The sequence below is a fragment of the Miniopterus schreibersii genome, assembly GCF_964146895.1.
Source record: "Miniopterus schreibersii genome assembly, chromosome: X".
Lineage (NCBI taxonomy): Eukaryota > Metazoa > Chordata > Mammalia > Chiroptera > Miniopteridae > Miniopterus > Miniopterus schreibersii.
Window position 1 is genome coordinate 71144833 of NC_138104.1, and position 23020 is coordinate 71167852.

At 45.7% G+C, this 23020-nt stretch overlaps 2 protein-coding genes across 7 annotated transcripts in view; one reads left to right on the forward strand and one right to left on the reverse strand.

Annotated features, from left to right (window-relative positions):
• The window catches only part of PFKFB1 (6-phosphofructo-2-kinase/fructose-2,6-biphosphatase 1), a 63948-nt gene extending 59548 nt beyond the window's left edge, over positions 1–4400 (forward strand). For 4 of the 6 annotated variants that reach the window (XM_081125175.1, XM_081125173.1, XM_081125172.1 and 1 more), the window contains 3 exons: positions 869–931; positions 1981–2045; positions 2398–4400. In XM_081125175.1, coding sequence (XP_080981301.1) covers positions 869–931; positions 1981–2045; positions 2398–2457 — 188 coding nt within the window. In that variant the 3' untranslated portion in view covers positions 2458–4400. The remainder of the gene's footprint in view (positions 1–868; positions 932–1980; positions 2046–2397) is intronic. The other 2 variants (XM_081125177.1, XM_081125176.1) reach the window with 1 other exon arrangement.
• Positions 4401–4428: 28 nt separating this feature from the next.
• Positions 4429–12967, reverse strand: TRO (trophinin). Its single transcript, XM_081125171.1, is given in 17 exon segments — positions 4429–4659; positions 4833–6601; positions 7416–7530; positions 8092–8154; positions 8575–8617; positions 8711–8790; positions 9495–9586; positions 10147–10226; positions 10482–10545; positions 10655–10759; positions 11428–11663; positions 11666–12134; positions 12138–12301; positions 12304–12391; positions 12394–12572; positions 12575–12605; positions 12892–12967. Coding segments are annotated over 16 exon segments (3612 nt in total). The 5' UTR covers positions 12937–12967; the 3' UTR covers positions 4429–4659; positions 4833–4843.
• Positions 12968–23020: the final 10053 nt, after the last annotated feature.

Sequence of the window (23020 nt, forward strand, 5' to 3'; positions counted from 1 at the left end):
AGTGGTACGGCCAGTCCAGGTGGGTGGGCAGGTGGGTGTGATCAGAGAGTGCTGAGAGGTGGGGGTGTTGCCCCCAAAACACTGTGAGCCCCTCGAAGGCAGTGACGGCAGACTGCAGTGGGCAGAGCACACATTTGAACTAAGAGGGTTCTGGGTTCCAGGCCCAGGGCTGCCACTCCCTGGCTGTGTGCCTTAGGATGAGTGTCTTCACTCTGAGAGCCTCGCTTTCCTCATCCGTGCAATGGGCATGACCCTGAGGGCTGTCCGGTAAATAAAACCTAGGCCCACACAAGAAATGGTAAGTGGACATTCAGGGAACTTTATGCATAATAGTCAACAACCCGAATCGGTGAATCGAGGAGTGCTTGTCCATCAACCAGAGTGAGAGGAGTCAGAGGGCGCAGGCCTGGGTGGGGAAAAAGCTGTGGGAGCCTCCCAGGTACCCGCACACCTCATCCGAGGGCCTGGTGCACAGTAGGGTCTCGGGAAACACATGGGGAGATGCACTGTGGGCCTCTGTGGCTGGGGAGCCTGTGGAGGAACTGTGGCTGGGGCGGGGGCTAGGGGGGGGAGGCCTGCCTTTGTGTCGTGGTTGCCCTGTGAGTGAGGAGGTAGTTCACCTCCAAGGTGACCATCCTGACAATCCTGGGGGACCCACAGTCTGGCTGCATTCCCCAGGGCCCTCCTGTCTCCCCTCTGCTCTCCTCCTCCCTGGCCACCTTGCAGGGTGCAGAGGAGTGGGCCCCTGGGGAGGAAGACCATGGGGAAGGGGTGTGGACAGGGGAGAGTGCTGTAAACCTGCAGGCCTGGGGACTTGGGGACCTCCCTAGCACCCTGTCTCTGATGGCTGCTTTCTCCTCCTTTCCAGATGAGCTGCCATATCTCAAGTGCCCTCTGCACACAGTGCTCAAACTCACACCTGTGGCTTATGGTGAGAGCCCCCACCTTCATCTGGGGAAAGGCACATAAAGGCCATGAGCATGCCTCCAGTGCCTACCATTTGCCCAGTAGAGTCCTGGGGGCAGTTCCTTGGGTGGATATTTGGATGTCCTGGTAGAGGAGGGACTGGTGGTGGCAGGATAAGAATGGGGGGAAACTGGGACAGCCTCTAAACTGAAGCCTAGCCCCAACTTTCTCTGCCTCTCCCTGTGCACTGAGCATAGAACACCAAGCTATAGCGGTGGGGTGGGGGGAGGTGTCTCCAAAGGGGACAAGAGGAACAAGTAAGTGTATGCTGGAGTCAAACTGAAGAAAGGGCTCAAAGGCTAGCCTAGGCAATCTAGACTCTCTCTTGGGGCATTAGTTAGCTGTGAAATGTTCATGAGCAGGGAAGAGACAGACTCAAATCTTTTCTGGACTGTGAACAGGCAGTTGGTGTACTGAAGCCTAGAGTAGACTGCAATCCAGAGACGGAGCTAAGGGGGTTTCCACAGGCATTGGGCCTCCTCTGCCAGCCCCAGGCCCTGGTGATACCACCATCCTCCTTCTTCAAGCTCCCCCAAACTCCCTGTGACCTTCCATACCTCAGATGTTGCCATAACCATTGTCCTCTAAGTAAACTTTACCTGGAACTGATGGTCCCAAGGGAGTGGCCCCAGGACTCTTCCACCACTTCACCACCTGACACAGCTCAGAGAACCTGCAGAGCTCCATCATTATTGTATAGGTTAGATTGCTGCCTCACAGAACACAAGCATTAGGGGAGGCCCCAGAGATCATCTCTTCTCATCTTCCCGTTGACAATTGGGCAACTGAGGCTCAGGGAACACTGGGACTATTTGGGGAAAAGCTGTGAGGCTGCCCCTTAGGCCTGGTGTCTTCCCACACATCACAGAGCTGGTCTAAATTCCCCTCCCTACAGGGAAGTCACAACTGCACACAGGGTGGAGCTGGGGATGTGGGTAGCAATGGGGGCGTTGGGGAATGACACCTCAGGGAAGACCTATGGGCTCCTTGTATGGACAATTTATTCTTTTTGAGGCTGCAAAGTGGAGTCCATCTACCTGAATGTGGAGGCTGTAAACACACATCGGGAGAAGCCTGAGGTAGGTGAGGACTCTGTGTCCTAAGCAGGCACACGGTGAAAGCACCCTCCCCCACTGAAAGGCCACTCCAGTGCCACAGACTTTGGGTGTTTCGCATCACCAAGTAGATAGCCAGCACCTAGAAATGCTGGAATCACGGCCCAGACTAAGGCATCATGGAGATGCAGGGCTAGAGCAAACCCTGTCAAAAAGGCCTCAGGCTGAAATTCCGCCAGGCTTTCCTGAGAAAAGGATCAGGATCCAGGCCTGGCTGAAGGAGGAGAGCCTGGTAGTGAGGACAACAGACAGGGGAGGAGCTGCGGGCTCCACACTGCTGTCTTCTTCCTATTAATCATGGGCTTTCTTCTCTCAGAATGTGGACATCACCCGAGAACCTGAGGAAGCCCTGGACACCGTCCCTGCCCACTACTGAGCCCTTTCCAGGAGGTCAAACTACCTCTTTCCTGACTGTCTTCCACCTTTAGGAGCTTCTATCCTTGCTCTTCTACACTGAGAAGACTCTGGATTTGGCCTCACTGGGAGAGCCCTGCTTCCAGGGAAGAAGCCCTCAACCGTTCCAAAACAGGTGTCATTAGATTTCTAGCTACAACCAAGGAGCTGTCTAGCTCTGGACAAAACTTTTTTTCTTTATTTTTATTCCCTGATCAATGAAAACTTCTGCCTCTAAGAGAAGAGAGATGGTCATTGTGAGGCATCTCCCACAGGATCTTAAGATATTGACCCTGTGAAGTGGCTCTGGCACTGTGGGGGTGTGGAATGGCTGAGAGCTTCCTGGAGAAAAGACTTCTGGAGTAGCACCTCCAAAAGTGAGGGAGGAGATGGGTCTCTGTGATTGCCTATAGGCCTTTTTCTTTGGTGGACAGTGTGGCTGGACACATGACACTATCATCCCTATACTCAGAGATGTACTTGGACCGCAGTGCTCCTCTCTTCTCCAACTCTTGCTGCCATTCTGAGTGTTGTCACTGTCCATATAAGTAATCCAAACAATACCCTGGCCTTCCAGTCCCCGTCAGCTCCACTCATCACCCACTCCATGGACATTGGCATCATGTAGACTTCTCCCCAGTCTGACTTCTTAAATACAAGCATCCCACTATCTGGCCACTGACCCCTAGTCCTTACAACTTTCTGTGTCATGCACAGGATCCGTAGCAGCACGTCTCCTGCAGAGTAGGCACATACATGTAGTATTTCTGGGCAGGTACCAGCAACCCAGTGCTGAAAAGACAAACTCATACACTACTTTCTGGTACTCTATCCCATCCCACCTTCTCAGGGATGGCCTACTTCAGTCAATTCCTGACTATTCCTTTTCTATCTCCTGTCCTTTTCTATTGGGTTTTGCCCCCATGGTCTATGCAACATGGTCAGGTCTCTCTCCTATCCCAATAAAACCCTCTCTTATTCCTGTGTTCCCCTCTAGTTACCTCCCTCTTTGTCCCTCCATTCTTACACAAACATCTCAAAAATTAATCTATAATTACCGTCCAGAACCTTCTCCCTCTGCATTCTGTTCCAGGCTTTCCCCCTCCTATCTTTGTTCAAGCTATTATCCCTTTGCCTTCTATGCTTTCTCCAGGTTTCTATCCCACTGAAGTCATGCTTTCTTTTTTTTTTTAATAAGCTTTATCTTTATTGTTGAAAGTGTTACAGATGTCCCCTCCTTTTCTCCCCACTGGCCCTCTCCACCCTGCTCCCGCCCCCACAGGCCTTCCCCACACTATCATTTGTCCATGGGCTATGCATATAAGTTCTTTGATTAACCTCTTCCCACCCTCCCCCCTTCCCTCTGAGAGTCATCAGTCTTTTGCATGCTTCAATGTCTCTGTATCTGTTTTGTTCATCAGTTTGTTCTTTAGATTCCACATGAGTGAGATCATGTGATACTTGTCTTTCTCTGACTGGCTTATTTCACTAAGCATAATACTCTCCAGGTCCCTCCATGCTGTCTCAAAGGGTAAAGGATCCTTCTTTTTTAATAGCTGCATAGTATTCCATGGTGTAAATGTCCCACAGCTTTTTTATCCACTCATCTACTGATGGATACCTGGGCTGTTTCCAGATCTTAGCTATTGTAAATTGCGCTGCTATGCATATAGGGGTGCATATATTCTTTCTAAATGGTGTTTTAAGTTTCTTAGGATATATTCCTAAAAGTGGGATCACTGGGTCAAATGGCAGTTCCATTTTTAATTTTTTGAGGAACCTCCATACTGTTTCTGTAGTGGCTGCACCAGTCTGCACTCTCACCAGCAGTGTACTAGCCTAAAACTAAACTCCACCTTCCCCAAAGAGCTATGTTGATCTCTAGCTCTTCTATGAACCCAAAATGTCACTCACAACAACCTAAATACAATAAAAGAAAGAAAAAAAACTCCAATTCATTTTGCAAATTTTAATGTAACTCTGATACCAAAATACGACAGCACACAGAAAGCAAACAATAAAGCAGGATTGCCAACCAGATTTTTCATAGCATGTCAACCTCAGCTGATTGGTAGCACTGCTTAGACTGCTGGGTGGACAAATATTCCAAGGATGTACCTTGGCTCCATGGGAAGGAAGGACTGCTGCAACTCATTAGTGGTATCCGTAAATATGGGAAATAAACCTGAAAACAAAACACCAAAAAGGAACATATTTTAGCACCAAATACACTGTTTTCTTATACTTCTTCCATTGTCCTCATCTTCCCACCCTGCCCTCCCACCTCGGGGTTTCTTATAACATCTCCCAGCACTTATATCCATAAGTGGGCTTTGGCTGTGGAAATGCTGTAATTACCTGAAACCTCACTAGCCATAGGAGAAGCTACAGGCACCAAGGCTGGTGGCTCCACCACCAAAGGTAGCACCGTTGCTCGGTCCACCGCTGAAGCCAGCACCGGTGTTCAGTCCACTGCCGAAGCCAACGATAGAACTGGGTCCACCATTGAAGCCAATGCCGGTGCTGGGTTCGCCAGTAAAGCCAATGCTGGTGTTGGAACCACTGCCAAAGCCAATGATGGTACTCAGTCCTCCGTCGAAGCTGGTATTAGGCCCACCACCAAAGCCATCACTGATGTTGAGGCTACCACTAAAGCCAGCACTGGTGCCAAGTGTGCTGCCAAAACCAGCATTGGTGCCCAATCCACCACCAAAGCCATCGCTGGAGATCAGTCCGCCACCAAAGCCAGCACTGGAGCTCAGTCCATCACTGAAGCCAGCACTGGTGCCTAGTCCACCATTGAAGCTAGTGCTGGTGCTCAGTCCGCCACCAAATCCAGTGCCGGTACTTAACCCATTGCCAAAGTTAAAGCCCACACTGGTACTAAGCCCATTACCAAAACTGGCACTAGTAGCTCCACTAAAGCAGGTGCTGGTGCTAGGAGGGCCACCAAAACATAGGTTGGTATTAGACACATTACCAAAGCAGAGGCTGGTGCTGGGATCTCCACCAAAGCCAATGCTGGTGCTGGGAGCACTTGCATAGTCAGTAGTGGTGCTAAGTGCCCCAGTGAAGTCAGCACTAGTGCTGAACATACCGCCAAAGCCAGAGTTGGTGATGGGTGCACCACTAAAGCCGGTGCTGCTGCTGACAGCACTGCTGAAACCAGCACCGGTGTTGAGGGCACCACCAAAGCCAAGACTGGTACTGATTGCACCACCAAAGCTGGCACTAGTATTGGAAGAGCCACTGAAGCAGATGCTGGTGCTCAGTGTACCACCAAAGTCAGCGATGGTGCTAGAAGAGCCACTGAAGGAGACACTGGTGCTGAGTATGCTATCAAACCCAGTGCTGGTGCTAGGAGAGCCACCGAAGTAGATACTAGTACTGAGTGTGCCACCAAAGCTGGCACCAGAGCTGGGAGAGCCACCAAAGCAGACACTAGTACTGAGTGTGCCACCAAAGCCAGTGCTGGTGCTAAGTGCACTGCTAAAGACTGCACTGGTGCTGGGTGCACTGCCAAAGCTGGTGCTGGTAATAAGCGCACCACTGAAGCCTGCAGTGGTGCTGAGTGTGCCTCCAAAGCCAGAGCCGGCTCCACCACTGAAACTGGTACTGGTGATGAGTGGGCCACTGAAACTAGAGCTGACCCCACCACCGAAGCTGGCACTGGTACAAGGTGTGCCATCAAAGCTAACACTGGTTACACTGTTGAAGCTGGCACTGGTGCTGGGTGTGCCACCAAAGCTAATGCCAGTTCTGCCACCAAAGCCACCACTGGGACTGGGTGCACCACTGAAGCTAATACTAGCACCATTGGTGCTAGCTCCTCTGCTGAAGTCGATGTTGGTGCTGGCATCTGCATTTTCTTGGGCTCTGGCCTCAATTTCAAATGAAAATCTGCTCCAGGCCTGAGCATCATCACCTAACTCTTCCCTTGTTAGGCAGTCGATATCCATGTCATCCCAATTCCAGGGCCCAGCCACAGCTTCCTCTCCAATTCCCATTTGGGCTCTTGCCTCAGCCCTGGCCTCAGCCTCAGCCACAGCCACTGCTGCAGCCTGAACTTCCATCTCCACTGCCTCCCGGTACTGAGCAGCCCAGTCCTTGAGGTCTTTCTTCTGCACCTGAAATGGGAATGATGATCATTAAAAGGAAAATAGCATTATAATCATGTATTAAGTACATATTATGGGCTTTGTATAAAGCCAATAGTAGTATTTTTTTTAAGTTCTTAGCTACTGAGCCTCTATCATTGGTCAGTCTTAAGATCCAATTTCAGCTGTAATAACTTAGGTGCTGTGTGACCTTGGATAAGTTACTTAACCTCACTGAGCCCAAGTGTCTTCATCTGTAATATGGGAAATGATAAGAGAGTAAATATGTTATGGATTAAATGCTGTGCCCCCCCCCCAAAAAAATTCATATGTTGAAGCACCAACCCCCAATGTGATTATATTTAGAAATAGGACTTTTATGGAGGTAAAGTTAAATGAAGTCATAATGGAAGGGCTCTGATCCACTAGGATTAGTGTCCCCCATGAGAAGAGGCTCTCTCTCCACCAGTGAAGACATAGTGAGAAGGCATCCATCTGCCAGCCAGGAAAAGAGTCCTCACCAGAAACTAATACTACTGGACCTTGATCTGGGACTTCTAGCCTCCAGGACTATGAGAAAATAAATTTCTGTCGTTTAAGCCACCCAGTCAATGGTATTTTGTTATAGCATTCTCAGCATACTAATACAAAATATGAAGAATGAATGAAACAATGTAACAATATAAACTTTGTGTTGAGCAGCATCCTAGGACAAAATGAAGTTCCATATGTTTACATATGAACTGCAGGCTGCCCTGTACCTGCCCATCCCTGCACACAGCCTGCCCCAATCAGGGGCAACCCGTACCCTTAATATGCCAAGTCAGGGCAGGTCTCCTATTACCTTGCAGGCAAACTTGAGGACTTTCATCTTGCTAGTCTCATGGTAGGAGCGCAAGCCCCAGAAGAACTCATATTCAGGTGGTCTGCTGTTGGGGACCCTCTTGTACTCCAGGTACCTTGGAGAAAGGAAATGAAACTTGCTTCTAAACAAACAAATCTGTTGTCTAACCACTAGGACCAGGTGGCAACCTCCTTCAAACACATACTAAACTCAGCTCCTGGAGAAGGTTTCCAAGACCATCCTTCCCCAGACTCACACCCAAACACAGTTCACTGTCTTGACCTCCAACATTAAGCCATTTCCCATTGGCTCTGTGCAAAGAAGTTACATGGTGCTGCAGGGGAGGCATGTGTAGGGTATGATGTCACAAGAAGGCCAAAGTATCCTGCCACCTGTGAGGAGTAAACCCAAGTTCCTGTTGGGTGTGTTGTAAACAGAGGAGCCATTCTTCAGACACCCTGCTCTGAGCACACCCTATAATAAGGGCCTCTCGTTTAATCTGGTCCAGCCTTGGAATGGTCCACCCGTGGGAATTGTAGACAAGACTCAGATTTAGGGCACAGAATGCTGATACCTCTAAAGCTAGTGTAAGAAAAGGGCTAATCAAGTCTTTCTGAACCAGACCAGCATACCCAGAACACTTTGGGGCCTCATAAGGCCCCCAAACACCACTTACTTCTGCTTCACAAACTCCTCTGTGATGAGTTTCCTCACTTCCCCAAAGAGCGAGTGCCTCACCCTGACAATGGGAAAAATAACCCATGAACAGAAATCAGAACTTCTCAGATGAGAGCAGAGGCATTCCCCAACATGAAAGAGACCTTTCTAGCACATGTGGCCATCTTAATGAAACCAGAAAAGTAGTAAACACATAGATGACCACTAGAAGTAGGCAGTTGAGACCAAATGGTTCTTTGTCAGGGATACCGTGAAGATCTATCTTATATCTCATCTTAGAACAGATAAGGGGCATAGAGGAGAGAGGGAGCAGGGAGCTCAGGACCATTTCCCCATCCACCCAGGTCAGAGCCATGGGCCCTCTACCCAGTCCAGCACCCCAGCCCACTCCACCAGACCACCAGGCTGATGCAATCCTGGGACCATCCTCTCTTGCCAAAGGACAACACGGACAGCAAGCACTGAGAGAGCCCAATCATACCCAGGGCGCAGCCCCAACTTGCGCAGCACCTCCCAGATGACAGCTGCAAGGGGAGGCAAGAGGAGACAGGGACAGAAAGTGAACATGTGGAATTCTGACCATGGTCACCCATTCAGCTGCATGCTCAGCCACTCACCCTCATTGGCCTTGTTGCCATTCATAAAAATGACACTCAGAATCACCATGAGAAGACCTAGTTTGGGTGTGTCCTTGGTCCTAGAGGAACAATAGGACAGAGAGAATGTTTATGTCCCACAGCCATCTGCAAAAAACACACCAGCCAGCTCACCAGGCTAGCCTCTCCCAGATTCCTCAGATATGGGAGATTCTGCCCAGTCTATGCTTCAAGCTCTATGTGACCCTGGGCAAGACACTTAGACCCCTGACCCTCAGCCTCCTATTCAGTAAAATGGGAAAATCACATCCTCCCCTCCCCAGGTTGCTGAGAGGATGGAAGAAGTCCTGGCAACAAGGTTCAACCCAGGCACTCAGTCAATGTGAGTCCTTTATTTCTCTCTCAGAACCCTCAGCCACGAGAGAATTCACAGCCCACTGATCCTCCTGCCCTCGAGCATCACGATCCACCCACACTAGGAAGTCCTCCCTTGAGAACCACTCTATCAAGACCAGTAGGAAGAGACAAACAATGACAGGTCTGCTTTCCTGGGGAGCTTCTGGACAAACAGACAACCTGACAGTACGAATGCCCCACCCCAGGCTTCTACACACTTCAGTCAATTATAATCAGGCACCACTTTTGTGGGCAGGGTTCCAGCTACATGCGGAAGCTGGAACAGGGGCTTTTTAGACCCCATCTTTCCTGACTCTCCAAGTGGGTTTGGGGAGAGAGGACAGGGATGGGGAAGTACCATGGACAAAGGCAGAAGCCTCCCTCCCACCCCAGCCCTTTCCCAGCTTACGTTCCTAGTATGCCTGCGGAGGATTCCTGAGTGCTGAGGAGAATATACAAGCTACTTTGCTTATCAATTTCCTTCAGATTGATTCGAAACATCTGCCAAGTAAAAAAATAACCTGTGAGATTACAAAATTCAGCCTAGGCATCGATGAGCTTCCTGAGCACCCCACAGCTCCCCTTGTACCTAGGGGCCAGTGTGAGTGAATGTGTGTGTGTGTGTGTGTGTGTGTGTGTGTGTGTGTGAACTCAGTGAGAAAAATGAATGTAAAGCACTTAGCTGTGAGGCCAGCACACAGCAAACAGGCAACAAATGTGCTATTGTTATCAATATCACCCTTGTGATTAGGGGGAATCTAAGCAGACAGAGAATGGGGAGTAGGAGGAAGAGGTGAGCATCTGAAATACTTTCCAGGAACTGTGTAGCAGCAGTCAGAAGCCAGGAATAAGTTGGGTGGCTTGAGTCATAGCTGTGCTTTTACCACTGACTTATGTGACCCTTGGCAAATCTATGCACCTCCCTAGGCCACTGTCTACCCATCTGCACAGTGATGGGGCTGGCTTACTGAGTCTCTGTGGTCTCCCCAGAAGGGACAAGTACACCTTTGTTTGATTCAAGGTTTCGCCATTGTACCCATCCCCCAAGGCTGCCCCTTCACCTTCTCCAGAGCGTAGCTTGCTCGTTCAATGATCTCTGGGAAATATTCATCATATTCTTGGATGACATCCTTCAGCATGTCTGCAGGAGGGGAGAGGTGAGAGCAACTTGGCTGAGCAGGGGCCACAAAGCTTCAGCCTTTTTGCTAGCCCTGTGGGGTCAGTAGAGTCTGAGTCCTAAGCTATGTTTAATGGGAGATGCCATTAACACAGCGTGAAGAGAGCAGGGGAGGGCATATGAGAGAATGAGTAGGCCATAAATGTAAATGATTACCCCCAGGGCATGGGGGAAAGGTGAGTGGAGAGAGCTAAGGGAGGAGGGTTGGTATGGCTCTACCTGAGCGCTTGATGGGGATCTTTGTCTGGTCCTTAACCAACAGGTATTTCACCAACTTATTTGCCTGGGAGAGGAGGAACACATGGGGAAATCTCAATATGTTTCAGAAAACTTGGAAGAATGACAGAGAAGAGGGCAGGTGAAGAAAAGACTGGGCAGCATAGGATTCTTACCCTTTCTTGCAAAATGGCCACATCTCGGGGTGGTGGAGGCCTCTGGCCCCACGGGATCCACCTGTAATTACGGCCACCTCTCTCATCCCCATTCAGATGCTTGAACTGCATCATCAGAAAGAAGGAAGGACCAGAGTCACCAAGTGAAAGAGATGGCTCTGTCTCCTTACCCTGCCTCTTCCTGAAAGTCCCTTAAACCCTCCTTGTAGTGGGTTCCTGGCCTTACTTTTGGTCCCCCTGAGTCCTAGACTTGTCTTTCACTGTCTTCCAGGCAGGAGTTTCATTTCCCTGCTGGAAAGGAGCAACCCAAGGTCAGGGCCTGGGGTTCCTCTTCTTTTGGCCACCACTAATTCTGCAAGCTGTACCCCTTGGATAAGTGTCTTCATGTCTCTGGGACTCAATTTTCATATCTGTAAAACTGGGACATATAATCCCTAGCTGGTAAGAGTTACTTTCAAAACATAAAAACATAACCTGTGTGACTGTACCCAACACAAAGCCTGGCACATGGTAACTACTATGTAAATACATGTTGTATTATATTCAGTTCGTAGCTAAATGTATGGATGTCTTATTTCCCCCACCAATCTGTGAAGTGCCAGGGAGTAGGAACTACATCACATTCTTCTCAACATTCCTCACAGCCTATCTGAACACAGAGACTGTCTCAGAGTAAAAAGGCTCAGTAAAATTTTATAGAATAAATGAACAAGCAAAGAGGATAGGAATGAAAACCAAGTGAAAATTTAAGGATGTAATGTCAGAGGTCTCACCTTTCGGTTCCTCTTGCCCCGGGTCCTGGTTGCGGGCTCCAGACTCAACTGAGCCAGGTAGTCATCTGCCAGGGCCTGGACAGCAGCAGCAACCTGAGTCTCAAGGGTACTTATGTTGGTCTGAGAGCTGGCCATCTTGGCCTGAGCTCCTTGGTCAACAATTTGAGTCTGGGTTTCAGTTTCCCAGCCCTTACTAGGAGTCTTCCAAGCCCTGGACCCTCTCTTGACCCTAGATCTTGGTTTGTGACCATTTGAATGGCAGATGGGGCCTCAGAGACCTCATAGGCAAAATGTATGCCCTTATTGGCAGCCTTCTTGCCTTTGGATTTTTTGGGCCGGATAGCTGCTGCTGAGGCCTCAATCTGCCTAATATCTCTCTCAGTGGTATTTGGGGTCCCTAGGAGAGTGTCAGTATTTGTGCCTTTAACAGTTTCCTTCTTGTCTTTGGAGGCTTTCTTAGTTCGAATGGAGGCTGCTATTGCCTGAGTATTGGTTGTCTCACTGGTAATCTGACCTTGGATGATAGCTGTGTGGGTGGTGTTTGAAGCCAGTGAGATCTCAGTGGCACTATATGTGGCCTTACTGGCAGCCTTCTTAGCCTTGGAAGCTTTCTTAGGATTCATGGTGGCTACTAAGGTCTGGGAATTGGCTGACTCACTGGCAAGTGGAGCCTGGATAGTCTGTGGGATGACTGTTAGGTTTAGGGCTTAGAAGAGTGACTTGATCTGTGTAGTGACACTCTCACTGCCAGTTGGAGACTGGGGGCCTTGGGCTGCCTTAGCAGTAACTCTCTTTGTCTTGTTGGCTTTCTTAGGCTGAGTGGTGACTGAAGAAGCCTGAATATTGGCTGCCTTGGTGGTAGTTGAAGCCCGGTTATCTGGGGGATGATTGGCAGTTTTAAAGCCTGCAAAGGTATTTTAGGCTTGTTGATGGTAATCACAGTGGATGATGGGACTGGGGTGGGTGGGCAACAAATATTGTCTTAGTAAGTGCCTTAATAGGGTCCTTCTTGGTCTTGCTTTTCTTAGGCCGGTTTGCAACTGGTGGGTCCATAGCCAGGGGGTCCTTTGTTGCTGCCAAGAGGGTATGAATCAGCAAGACACTGTCCTCTTCAGTGGTCTCAGCTTGTACATCTGGAGGAAGTGAAGTCCCAAGCTCCCAGGGGGAGGCAGAGGACCCTATACATTTAGGATAATGATCTGCTGATCCATCTGACCTTCCTACAGCCCACCCTTTCCATGAATGTCTCCCCTTCCTCTAAGCAGTGACTGAAGAGTGAGGGAAAAGGAAGAGAGCAAAAGAAAGAGTCGGGCGTTACATTTTTGTCCTCCTCCTCCACCATGCAGGGAGGACTGAGATGGGCTAGGCAGAAAATTATGCAACTACAGAATGGTAGGGGGCTCGAAGCGGGAAGTGAACTCAAGATGGGGAAGCTGGCCTGGCAAGAGTGCAGAGAGGCCTCACCTGGACCGGGGGCATCCTATAACCGTAGTCATTTCTCCTATTCATTTTTCTGGGAAGTCATGTAACAGCTGAACCTGAGGGGAAGGGGTCTGAGTTAGGGGAGAATGAGAAGGAAGAGGTGATTCATCAGGCTTTCCAAAGGAGGGGGAAACCTCATCTAACCTTGGGCCCCAAACCCTTCAACTACTGGCTTCTCATACCTAGAAACCCAGACCATCTGGTTTCTAAACCTTACTTCCCTTTGCCTCTAAGAAACCACAAGTCAGTTCTACCACTCTGCCCCCTTAACCTGCACAAGTCTACCGCAATTCAATACTGCGTCTGCGCAACAGAGAGCCCCGCCCATCTCAGGACCTCAGCGCACGAGAGGCTTCGGTGGACAGGACAATCTGACTGCCTCACTCCCACACAATCTCCCTCCCTGCCTTTTTAGCATCTCGGCTCGCTCTTTCTCACTGCATCACATCTCAGTGCACCTTTCCCCCGACATCGACGCCCTCCTTCCGCTCTGCAGTATGTCCTTGCACCGCCCCTTGCCTAATACCGCCCACCTCTCCTCCGCAGCACCGCCACTCAAAGCCCCTTCCCGATGCGCCCCCTCCCTCCGCCCTGCAGTACTTCTCCGCACTTCCCCTTCCCTTCAATACGCCCCCTCCCGCCTCCCTGCAGTAAGTCCCTGCACCACCCTTTCCCCAAAACCGCTCCCTCACATCCACATCTACAAGTGATCAGTCCCATCCTTTCTGCGACATGGACTCCTCATCCACCGTATTATGCTTTTGTATGTTCCTCGTTCCCAAAACCTACCAAGTTCTGTCCCTTCCCTTTTCAAACCACAGTCTACCAAGCACTAGCCCCTCTTTTCTCCCGTCTGAGCCAGGTCACTGCAGTTGTTCAAATGGCACTGTGCTTCACCCTTTCTCCATGTCCTGATTCCTACTCTCTGTGGTTCAGATCAGGTCCCGATACCCTTCTCCAGGCTTAAGGATTTCTGCCATGACTATCTCCTTCCAGAACTGGGTTCTGCTCCTTCCCTTCTGCTGCCTGAACGATTTCTCTGTCTCTCCTTTCTGCAGTACCAAAGGGTCTACATCTCTCCATCCTGTGGCCAGGGCCGAGTCCAAATCTCTCCATTCTGTGGCCCAAAGGAGATTCTGCCCCCTCCTTTCTCCCTTGCGAACCGGATCCAGGTACCTCTAAATCCAACAACTTCCATGCGGTTAGCTTCCGAACGCTAGCAAGTTTTCTTGAAAACTAGGGGCCTGAGGAAATAGATGTGACCTAGTGCCCTGTGCCCCAGTTTTCACTAACGCTGGGCACCTTAGCTCACCTGGTCCCTCCGAGTCCAGAAGGCGTCTGCTCCCTCCCAGCCTGTCCTGAGGTCTGAGCCGCCCGCTCCCCGCCCGGGCCGGAAGTGGTCCTGCCTCTTTCCGCCTGCGGAGGGGTCTCCCTCTCCGCCGGCACCCCCCTCCCGCTCCCCACGTCCCTCTTCACGTTCTCCTCGGTGTGCTCTTTTCTGCTGACTGCCCTATTCAGCCATCAGTTTCCCGGTTCTGCAGCTGATGTCTCCGTCCCGCAGCGTGTATGCGGGATCCCGTTTGACTCCTCTGTTCCCACGCAGAGCAGCGAGCGCCTCTGGGCTCCCACACAGAGCCTGCAACGGCCCTGTCGGTGCCAACACGGATTCCACGGGGGGGGGGCGCCGGGGTCTCTCCCCGGGACCTCCTCTGGGGCACAGGGCACTAGGTCACATCTATTTCTGTCTCAAGTATGACGATTAAAGAAACACTGAAAGGTAGGGTGCCCCACAGCATCCGCAATTCAGAATACAAACCGTACATGTTAGAGAGTCTGCCCAAGGTTTCCACTGAGTCCCTGATGACTACACTGGTGCTGTCAAAGAAAATCAACATAGCTGAAATTTCTTATTGGGGCCATGGTCCTCCCTTATTTGTAGACCAGGCAAGTGGTTAGACCGCTCTCCAGGTCTCCTAGGCATCATTGACTCACTGAAGCCTTAGTTACCTGTGAGCACACAGCTGTGCCCAGGCCCTGTTGGATGTTAGGCTAACAGGGACAAGTGAGGGAGGATTCCTGTCCGCAAGAACTCACATCTAGTCTTAAGTTTCCAAGACCCCAGGAAGGAGGAACTATTGTAATCCTTTCACAGCTGATGAAATTAATGCCTGGGAGGTGAAGTGCCCTGTGTAAAAGCACATGGGCAATGAGTGACAGAACCGGGATATGAACCCACATTCACATGATGCTAAAGGCTGACGCTCACTGTGCCAGGGCTCATGCTTGGCTCTGCTCATGGGAAGGGAAAAGAAGCCCACATTGGCCCTGTACTCCCCTTTTCTCCACTCTCTTCCTCTCCTTTCTCTGGCCCATCCCAACACCCTATTTATCTGCACTCCCCCTCCCCCTCCCCAGTTTCCTCCCCTTTTTCTCCCATTTCTTCTTTCCCTTCATGTACTTTCTCTGACTCCCTAGTGAAGGGTTTCCCAGTGCTTTTCCATGTGCGAAACCCATGCTAGACACTGGAGATGCAAAAACGGATGAGATTTGTACCCTGTGCTTGAAGAGTCCTCCGTGTGGTTGGGATGCATAACAGTACTTCATGTCACCTAGGAATCCCAGGTCAGGGTACTGAGGGCCTCACCGAGGAAATTACTGACAGGAAGGCAGTGGAAGCTTCCACATGGGGTATGTTTGAGCTGAGTGCTGTGGGAGACGGACATTTGCAGAAGGGAAGGGGAGAACGAGCAGTCCTGGAGGCCTGCAGGCTCAGAGGAGCCCCTTCTGAGTGTAGGGGCACGTGACTCAGACGTGGATGGGTCTCTGCCCTAGTGTGCCTGCTCCACTCCACTCCATTCTCACAGAGGCTCTCACAGCCATATTTCAAACCACAAAGCTGACCATGCCTACAGCCCCCAAGGGACCTCTGGCCTGCAGGCTTAAATCCAAGCTCCTCAGCCTGTTGTTCAAGGACTTCCTGTCACAGTGGACTGCTCACCATCCCCCATACATGTCCTGCCTTCTGTCATTGCCATACCTTTGCTCAAGCTGTTCCTCTACCTGGAATGTCTTTGTCCCCCACGCCCACCTGTAAAAGGCCTGCCCTCCTGAGAGGATTAATTCAAATGCTGCTTTCTGCAAGAAGCCTCAGGTCACCCCACTTACTCTTTTGCATGGCGCTGTCAGAGCACTTAACAAACTGGTGAGAGCTCTCTGTTTACTGGTTTACTCTCTGTCCTACCTGGTGGATTCTGAGCTCTTTGAGAGCCTTATCACGCAGATCTGGTTCATTTCTGAGACCCCAAAGCTCGTCCTGCTTCAGGGCGTGGGCATCAGAAAGTGTTTATTGGTTGAATGAACGAAACATTACATTACCTCGTCTTCTTTGTTTCCTCCTCTGCTATTTATCCTTTCTGTCCTCCTTTCTCCCAATGTATTTTTTTGTTTTTGTTTTTCTCATTAAGCTGTCCCAAAATCCAGTTCTATCCCTGAACTTTCCTAGTACATAATACAAGCCCCACTTCTTTGAAGTTGGTTTGGGGTTGGATTTTCTCTTAAGTGCAGCCAAAACCATACCTGCACAGTGAATGTACCAAGTTGTTTCAGGTAGGGACTGCAACAGAGGACACAAGTTAGAAAAGTATGGAGTATGAGAGTATGTTTGGTACATCTAGGTTTCCTCAAAAAAGGTTCTACAAAAATAACAAGCTGCATCTGAGACTAGCCAAAGTGGAAATCAATTACCATATAATTATGGAAATGCAAATTAGCATAAAATATTTTTATCTAATTAGTAAAAACTAAAAAAACACCTTAAAATCTAAAAAAAGAAATATTAATAATACGTAGTGTTGGGGAGAGTATGAGTATCTCATTGAGTATTTGTCCTGGTATGCATTTGTCCAACTACATTATCTGATAAAATTAAAGATGAATATAACCTAGAACCTAAAATTCCACTACTATGTAGTATACAAGAGAAACTTGTTCCTAAGGATCCATGAAGATGAATGTTTATTGCACAATTATTTGTACTAGAACAGAATTAGAAGGCTGCTCAAAATTTTAAAAAGAAAAGAAACTGGCAATTTGTTAAGTAAATTGTGGCATATTCATTCAATAGGATACTATACAACAGTTAAAATATGCATCAAAATGGACATTTACCTACTTATATATTCAGTATGATACCATTTATACAAAGTGTGAAAATATGCAAAACTACATTATACATTATTTATGGATACAGACATTTATAGTAATAGTATGAAAAAAAATGCACAGAAATGGAAAGAAAAATTGAATTTGTAAAGAGATACAAAAGTACCTTTAATTCTATCTAAAATATTCTCTATATTTAAAAATATATAAATCAAGCAGAGCTTCATAGGCATTGGGCTGGTAGAAAATGGTAGCCAGGGATCATTCTTATTAGTCAATGTTTATGCCATACTGGTCTTTAACTATTTTGAATATCACCTCTGGAAACAAACCTTAAAAGTGTTAAGTTTTGATAGGTATGGATAATGTGTTAACAAGTGTTCACTATGTTATAATCTGTACATTAATGCATCGTAAGTATTACATATTTCACAATAAAACCTAAAATTCTATTAAGAGACATAAAAGGTGACCTGAGTACATGAAAAGATGTATCACATCTATGGATAGAATGATTTAACACTATAAACATTTCAATATCTCCCAAATTTATCTGTAAGTTGAGTGCCATCTCAGCTAAAATTCCAGCAAGAATTTTTTGAAAGGGCAACTAGACAAACTAATTCTAAAATATATTTAGAAGGATAATGATACACATAGCTAAAACAAACTTGAAAAATAGCAAAAAAGATGGAATCTCCTTAGGAGATATAAAGAATCCTGAAAACACATAGGTTTTGGGGTTTTTTTTTTAAGTGTGCTAGTAACACAGTAACAAATCAATAATATATCATTGGAACAGAGTAGATAATCCAGAAACATTCATGTTATAGGGATACTTGACATATGGTAGAGATAAATCACTGAGGGGTTGATAGATTATGTAAGGACTTACAAGCATATATTCATAGCCCATGGACACAGACAATAGAGAGGCAAAGGCCTGGGGGAGGGGAGACAGGGGGAGGGGACAAAGGGGGGGAAATGGGGGACATCTGTAATACTCTCAACAATAAAATAAATTTTAAAAAATAAAAATTCCTACTTATCTGAATTCCAGACACAAACTATATTAATCTGTGTTTCTACAAAGGCCCTGAGGTATTCTAATGAATGGTTGGGAGCTGTGAAAGCAACATGTATTTATCTATTTCATTAATTTGTTCAGTAACTATTTAACGAGTGCTAACATGTATAGAGCTACGGGGCTACAAAAGTGAATGAAATAAAACTGAAACTTCTGTCTCAAAAAAAGTAAAAGGAATACAGTAATAAATAATAATACAAGAATAAACTCCGTGTTTCACTTAAAAAAAAAAAAAGAAAAGAAACGGTGCTGTGAAAATTGACCTCTAAATATGTAAAAAATACATTTTTTTGACGGTTTATAAAAATTTATTAAAATTCAAAGTCGTTTGATTTTCTATTCCATGAGCATCCATACCGCTGCTGTCACAAATGCCTGAAAGCAAAGAGCACACATTAATCACGGTAAAAAGAGCTTGCCTCATGCTTGTTAGTACAGTAAAAACAAAAACCTTTTTATCTCTACCTTTCACTGTATACAAAATTTTTAAGTTTTAAACACTTACATGAGAATATACAACTATCAAGGCTTTGAGGATCTCTTTATAATAGAACATATATTAGTGATTTTTGAGGTGGGAAAGAATTTGTTAAACAAGACACAAACAGCACAACCCGTTACGATAAAATGTATGAAAATGCATCAAAATTCAATATTTTCAGTGGAAAGAGACAAAATAAAGCAGATAGGTACAAGACTGGCAGAAAATTACAATGTCTCTAAAAAATGACTGCTATCTAGAATATGTAAAGAATTCTTGAAAATCAGCAAAAAAAGACGCACAAAATCTTTTTTTCTGCTAGAAAAATCGAGTAGAAAATAAGTTAGAACTATCGATAGACATTTCACAAAAGTGTATAACCTAATAGTTAATAAGTATATGGAAAAACACCCATTATCACTGGTAATCAGATAAATACAAATTTTAAAAAATAAGACTTCTGTCAACATCTATCAAATGGGGAAAATTAGCAAATCAGATAATGTCAGCTGATGGTGAGGATATGGGGAAATGGGAACCCTCAGTTACTTCAGTTGAGAATGTATACCAGTGAAATCATCTCAAAGAGCACTCTGGCAGTATTAAATGAAATGTAGAATCCATTCACACTATAATTGAGCAGTGCTACTCCAGAGACACTCTCTCAGGCTTACCAAGTAACATGTACTGTATGTTTATTACAGTATTATTTGTGGTGACAAAAAGTTAGGGCAACCTAGGAATGTATGATCATGGAATATATATGTAAAATATTATATGAACATTTGATAGAATTCTATGCAATGGAAAGAGAGAATCAATTAAATCTACATATAATAACATGGAGAGTTAGCAACATAATGTTAAATGAAAGAGTAAGAAATAGAATGAGATTTAAAATACAGTGCCCTTGGGAGACTGCATTTTGCAACGGCAGTGTAAACCCTCCAACAGACAACCTTCTCCATTAATTACACCTATAAACTCGGAACGAAATTTTAAAAAGATAAATTCTACCTGAGGACTCTGAGAAGTAACGAAAAGCAGGCAGGTAATGGAGGAAAGTTAAAACATAGACAAGTCACCTGCCTGAGTGTAACTTATCCAGGTTTTTTTCTTTCTCAGCCTTGCAATGAAATTGTGTCCCACTCATGGATTGAAGCAGCACAGGTAGCTAAAACTCTGATGGAAACTCTGCCAATTTCTTTTTTAAAAATTTTTAAATTAAGTTTATTGGGGTGGCATTGGTTAATAGGATCATATAAGTTTCTGGTATAAATTTCTATGATACAGGATCTGTGTATTGCACTGTGTGCCCACCACCCAAAGTCAAACCATCTTCTGTCACCATATATTAGGCCCCCTCCAATCCCCACCACCTCCCCCCCCCTTCCCTCTGGTAATCACCACACTGCTCTCCATGTCCACAAGTTTCAGTTTTATATCCCACTTATGAGTGAAATCATATGGTTCTTAGCTTTTTCTGACTGACTTATTTCACTTAGCATAATATTCTCAAGGTCCATCCATAGTGTCACAAATGGCAGTATTTCCTCCTTTCTTATGGCTGAGTAGTATTCCCTTGTGTACATGTACCACATATCCTTTATCCAGTCCTCTATCATAGGACACTTCAGTTGTTTCTGAGTCTTGGCCACCTTGAATAATGCTGCAGTAAACTTAGGGGTGCATATATCTTTGTGAATCCATGGTTTTTAGTTTTTTGGGTATATATCCAGAAGAGGGATTGCTGGGTTGTATGGTAACTCTATTCTTAATTTTTTGAGGAATAGTCAAACTGTTTTCCATAGTGACTGTACTAGTCTACATTCCCACCAACAGTGAATGAGGGTTCCCTTTTCTCCACAACCTCTCCAACACTAGCTATTCCTTGTCTTGTTGCTAACAGCCGCTTTAATAGGTGTGAGGTGGTATCGCTTTGTAGTTTTGATTTGCATTTCCCTAATAGCAAGTGAAGTTGAGCATCTTTTCATGTATCTGTTGGCTGATTTTATGTCTTCTTGTGAGAGGTATCTGTTCATGTCCTCAAACCATTTTTTAATTGGATTGTTTGTTTGTTTGTTTGGTGTTGAGTTTTATGGGTTCTTCATATATTTTGGATATTAAACCTTTATCAGAGCTATTGTTTGCAAATATCATCTCCTTTCAGTCAGTTACCTTTTTTATGTTGGGGGTTTTCTTTTGCTGTGCAGAAGCTTTTTAGTTTGATATAGTCCCATTCATTTATTTTTGCCTTTACTTCCCTTGCTTTTGGGGTCAAATTCATAAAATGTTCTCTACGATCAAGGTTGATAAGTTTAGTACCTATGTTTTCTTCTACTTTAAGTATATGATTATCTAACCACTATGTCGTACACCTGAAGCTAATACAAAATAATATTCAATGTAAAAAATTTACTTATTAAGGTACTAAGTTTTAAGCACCTGTACTGTGTAAAATCTCAAAGTACAGCCAAGGGAAAACCATACCCTATTGCAGTATTTTCTCCTTGCACCTGGGCTCTAGATCAAGTGAATGAAAAAAAAAACCTCAGCAAATTAAATAAAAATCAGTACAAATATTTAGGGCAGATCCTACAATGGTGGAAATATGTCATTATGCATTTTTCCAAACCCATACAATGTGCAACATCAAGAATTAACAGCAATGTAAACAATAGATTTTGGGTGATTGTAATATGCCCGTGTAGGATCATCAATTGTAACAAATATACCATTGTGGTGGAGGATGGGAGGAGGCTGAGCATGTGTGGGAGAAAAGGGTTACATGTTTCAGATCTTATATTTAGGTCTTTGATCCATTTTTTTAGTAATCTTTGTACACGGGGACAAATTGTAATATAGTTTCATTCTTTTGCATGTGGCTTTCCAATTTTCCTAGCACCATTTATTGAAGAGGCTTTCTCTATTGTGTGTTTCTGGTTCTTTTGTCGAAAATTATCTGCCCATATGCATGTGGTTTTATTTCTGGGCTCTCAGTTCTGTTCCATTGATCATGTGTGTCTGTTTATCTGCCAATACCATGCTGTTTTGGTTATCATAGCTCCAAGATATAATTTAAAGTCAGGTAAGGTGATACCTCTGGATTAGTTCTTTTTTATCAGGATTGCTTTGGTTATTCAAGATCTTTTGTGGTTCCATACAATCTGATTACTTTTGTCCTATTTCTTTAAAAAATGACATTGGGATTTTGATGGGAATTGCATTAAATCTGTATATTGCTTTGAGTAATCTGGCCATTTTAACTATGCTGATTCTTTCAATCCATAGACAGGGAATATCTTTCCATTTCATTGTGTCTTTTTCAATTTCTTTTAATAATACTTTCTAGTTTTCAGTATATAGGTCTTTCACATCCTTTGTTAAGTTTATTCCTAAGTCTCTCAACTCAGCCACAGTTTGTACTGCTCACTCCTGCAGGAGTGCCCACTGAGTCTCTGCTCTTCCTGGCTGAAGGAAGCACCAGCTACAGCAGGCTTCCTCCCCTCTCTGGGCTGAGCCTGCTGTGAGCCCCCTGCTGCAGGACTGCGTTTGTGGCCAGTCTGAGCTCTCCTCCCTTCTCGCCTCCCCTGTTTGTTCCCATTTGTTCCCTTTTAGATGCTTCAATGTGAAAATCTCTCAGGTGTGCCTATATGTTGAGCATGGAATCCTTTGTGAGTTATATCTGTTCAACTTTTTGAAATTTCAGGGGAAGAGACCAAGAGGATCTTTCACACCTCCATTCCTTTGATGTCATTGTGATGATTTTCAAGATCCTTACATATTGGACCAGAAGGCAACTTGGTTTTAAGACTTACTAAGAAGCTAAAATAACTGGATGAAAGAAGGTGAAGGGATTAACCAAAGAACATATATGCATAACCCATAGACACAGACAACAATGTGGTGATGGCCAGAGGGAAGGAGTTTGGGGGCTGGGTGGAGGTGGGAGGGCAAAGAGAGGGGGAATGGCGACATCTGTAATAGTGTCAACAATAAAAAATATTTAAGGGGAAAAAAGAAGCTAAAATAGTCACCATAGTTTTAAATTTGGGGGAATAAAAAGAAAATATAAATTAATAAAACAGAATAGAGTCCATAAATTAACCCACACATTTATGGTCGATTAATTTTTGACAAAGATACAAAGACAATTCAATAGAGAAAGGAAGCCTATTTAACAAATGGTGCTGGAACAATGGTGCAAAGCAGAGTTCAGAACTAGAATATTATCAGGGATAAAGAAGAATGTTATATAATGGTAAAAAATTAATTCTTCAAAAAGATATAACAATCTGAAATGTGTATGCAAACAACATAGCTTCAAAAATATAAGACAAGATTTATGTAATTGGAAAAAAAAAAGATAAATCAACAATAAT